The 3,797-nt window shown below is 67.4% G+C and overlaps 1 protein-coding gene across 1 annotated transcript; it reads right to left on the bottom strand.

Annotated features, from left to right (window-relative positions):
* Nucleotides 1–520: 520 nt before the first annotated feature.
* TRIL (TLR4 interactor with leucine rich repeats) lies at nucleotides 521–2,725 on the bottom strand. The gene has a single exon (XM_059485615.1). The coding sequence runs from the start codon at nucleotides 2,723–2,725 to the stop codon at nucleotides 521–523; it is 2,205 nt and encodes a 734-aa protein (XP_059341598.1).
* Nucleotides 2,726–3,797: the final 1,072 nt, after the last annotated feature.

A 3,797-nucleotide genomic window follows, 5' to 3' on the forward strand; every position in this document is an offset into this window, starting at 1 on the left:
CTACACTTCCAGCCCTCCAGACAGCTCCCTGGTTGCAAACAGTTCATGGAAAAGATGACCCTCGATCCAAATTTTTGATTAGGAAGGGCTGGTGCCTTGGAAAAGACCTGTTCAAAGCTCCTCACACAGGGCCAGGCCGCTCACTGAACTTGTTCCCAACCTGCAGTCGGAGGAAACCACCTGTAAAACAGCACACTTAAATTAACAGCTCGGAGTTTCCTTAGGGGAGGCACTGGCTGCTCTTGGCAGTAGCTCCTGCCGTTTGCTCCTCATGGCAAGGCACGGTTACCGCCTGTCAGGGCTTTTCCTTGGGTTAGCGGTGATTCCTGACAAAACGGGGAGGTGCCGCCAGAAGTAACCCGTTCTCACAGGCAGCCTCAGCCGCGGCCCGCAGCAAGGGCGGCTGAACGCAGCCACGGAGCCGCACCATCCCCTCGGAGGCCGCGACCCCAGGGCCCGCACATCCCCTGGCAGAGCGGCGCCCGCCTTCCCCTCCGCGCTGCCGCGGGCCCCGGCGGGCTCAGTCGGCGAAGCGCTGCAGCAGGTGCTCATCGCCGTGCCGGCCGCCGCCGCTGTCCAGGAAGCGCTCGCAGGGGAACTCGATGAGGTCGGCCTCGCTGAGGGCGCAGGCGGCGGCGCCGCGGGGCGGCCGGTGGGACTGGAAGCCCGAGAAGTCGGCGGACACTCCAGTGCCCATGGAGCGGAGCGGGCGGCGTGTGGAGTAGAGCTGCCGCACGTGGACCGGAGCCGCCTTCCGACGCCGACGGCCCAGCACCTTCTTGCGCAGCAGGCGGGCGGCCCAGGCGGCCAGAGCCGCCAGCAGCAGCAGCGCGTTCACCGCCAGCAGCACCAGCGTGAGTAGCTGCTGGTCGGGGCCGCGGGGCCCGCCCGCCGCCGCCGCCGCGGTGCCGCCCTCGGGCAGGGTGACCAGGCCGGCGCAGTGGTCCCGCGGCGCCACCGGGCACACGCGGCCGCCCAGGACGCCCTCGACGCACACGAGGTAGGGCGTGTCCGGGCGGAGCTCCCGCAGCGTGGCCGCCGGCTCCCCGCGCTCCGGCAGGTACACGAAGCGCTGGAACTTGACGGCGGCGCCGAAGCGGTCGAAGAGGAGGCGGAATCGCGCCGGCCCCAGCAGGCGGGGGCTGCGGTGAGGCCGCACGGCCCAGCGCACCGTCACCCAGCTGGAGCCCACCGCCTCCACCGACAGGTTGTGCAGGAACAGCTTGTTGAAGTCGCACGGGTCGGATACCAGCGGTGGGATCCCGGCGGCACCGGCCCGTCGGGGCCACGCCGCCGCACTGGGCAGCGGTGCCGGCGTGGGGCTGGCGGCTATGGGCACCCCCAGCGTCAGGCGGGCGGTGGAGGCGGCCGGCGGTGGTGGCCCTGGGGGCAGCCCCACTGCGCTGTTGTTGCTGCCAAGTCCCTCGGGGGATGGCGGGGAGGGAGAGGCACCATCGGGGCAGGGGCCGCCGTCCTGCGGCAGCGACAGCTGGGCATCCTGCAGGTAGTCGAGGTACTTGCCGGCCAGGGCGGGTGGCAGGTGGCACTGCACGAAGACGGTGAGCAGGCGGCCCTGGGAGTGCCAGGTCGCCAGCCAGCGCTTGAGGCCGCGAAGGCGGCAGTCGCAGCTCCAGGCATTCCCCTCCAGCTCCAGGCGGTAAAGGGCCAGGCTGGAGGCGAAGAGCTCCCCGGGGAGCGTGGCCAGTGCGTTGTCCCGCAGGCTGAGCTCCCGCAAGCGGCCGAGGCGGCCGAAGGCGGCCGGGTGCAGGGCGGTCAGTGCATTGCGGCTCAGATCCAGTGCCTCCAGGCTGTCCAGCGGCTCCAGTAGGGTGGCAGGTAGGTGGCTCAGCAGGTTCCCCTCCAGGCGCAGCTCCTTCAGCGAGCCCAGCCCCCTGAAAGCATCCGGGGCTAGGTGAGACAGTCGGTTGCCGCTGAGTGAGAGCTTTGCCAGGCCGGGCAGGTGCTGGAAGAGCCCCCCTGTCAGCTGCCGGAGGCTGTTGCTGGCCAGCAGCAGGGTGTGAAGGGAGCGCAGCGGCCCAAAGATGTCTGGGTGGCGAAGGGAGCTCTGCTGGTTCCCTGAGAGGTCGAGGAAGCGCAACTTGGCCAGGCCAGTGAAGGCACCGCGACTCAGCCAGCGGATGCGGTTGGACTCCAGGTGCAGATAGAGTAAGTTTGGCAGCCCTGAGAAAGTGGAATCGCCCAGCGAGCCCAGCTCGTTGCCGTCCAGCCGCAGTTTGACAAGGCTGTCGAGGCCAGAGAAGGAGGCAGCGCTGAGACGGCCGATCTCGTTGGCGTTCACGTAGAGGATGCGCAGCTTGGCCAGGGTGCTGAGCGTGCCAGGAGCCAGCGCTGGCAGCAGGTTGTTGCCCAAATAAAGCTCCTCCAGCCGCTCCAGGCGCTCAAAGGCCTTGGGGTGCAGCGAGCGGATCCGGTTGTACTGCAGGTCCAGGCGCTGGAGCCCTGCCAGGCGGTGGAAGTCGAAGGCGGAGATGTTGGCGATGAAGTTGCCCCCGAGGCTGTAGGTGAGGATATCCTGCGGCTCGGCAGTCTTGGGCACGGAGCGCAGGCCCCGGTTGGTGCAGAGGAGGTGCTGGTGCTGCTGGCAGTCGCATGGCTCGGGGCAGATGGGCTCGGCCGCTGGCAGCAGCAGCAGGAGGATAAGGGGGACGGAGCCCCAGAGCACCCGCGGCAGCAGCATCAGGCGGACCCGGCGCGGCGCCCCCATCCCGGGACGAGCCGTGGGCTGCTTCCCCCGCCGGCTTTGTGTCTCTCCGGCATCCCCTCCGCCTCCTCTGCTGCTGCTAATGGGCCCCTCCTCTGCTCCGCGCCGGGCTGAGCTCCGCACCGGGCAGGCAGGCGCGGCGGCGGCGGCTGCAGGTCGCGGTGCCCGGCACCATGGGCTCGGCCGGGATTGCTGCCGGGGCCGCCGCCCGGGCTCTGCCGCCCCTCGCGGCCCTCGGGCTGTGGGGCGGCGGTGGCGGAGCCGGCGGTGCCGCGGGGGGCGGGCGCGCCGCGGAGCGGAGCGGGGCGGCTGCTCGGCCGGCGCTCCCGGGGGCGGAGGGGACGGGCGGGGAGGGACGGCAGGGGGCGGCGGGCGGAGCGGGAAGCGGGAGAAAGACGAGCTCCGAAAGTTGCCGAGAAAACTCAGCGGAAATTCGTACTTCCCACACTGTGCCCTGGGGGACCGGAGGATCGGATGGAGCGGGGAGAGGGAGGACGGCGCGGCGGGGGGCGGGGGGAGGAAGCCCGCGGCCCGTCCTGGCTCGGCTCAGCCCCGGCAGCGAGCAGGGGCGCAGAGTGGGAAAGTAGGAATTGGAACCGGCTGTGGCTGCCTCCCAGCCACATGGGTTGCAGATAGAGCTGCTCCTCGGGGAGGGGGAAGGGAACAGAAGTAAACTAGACGTTGTCTGCCCGCCCCATCTCTTTTTTTTTTTTTTTCCTTGTATTTAGAAACCTGCCAAAAGCAATAGTTACGGTTTACCACGGATTGAGGACTTTTCTTTGTGTTGAGCAAACGGCAATCAGAGGACTAAGCCTCCTGTAGTACATAAAGGAATGAATTTTCATTCTTTCTCTGCACCGTCCTGCCCACTAGGTTCCCGAAAACGCTGCCAATGAGGATGCAATTGAACATGGCTCCAGCTCCATGAGGGGCTCGTCAGAATGATCCAGATGTTCTTCAGAAATTCCCCTTTTAAAGATTCTTCTTTCCCAATAAGACACAAATTCAGTGCAAAAAGAAGGTGTTGGAAAGCACACTGAAAACGAAACATAATGGGTACCCATCCTTTCAATGA

The sequence above is a fragment of the Ammospiza nelsoni genome, chromosome 1, assembly GCF_027579445.1.
Source record: "Ammospiza nelsoni isolate bAmmNel1 chromosome 1, bAmmNel1.pri, whole genome shotgun sequence".
In the NCBI taxonomy this organism is placed as follows: domain Eukaryota; kingdom Metazoa; phylum Chordata; class Aves; order Passeriformes; family Passerellidae; genus Ammospiza; species Ammospiza nelsoni.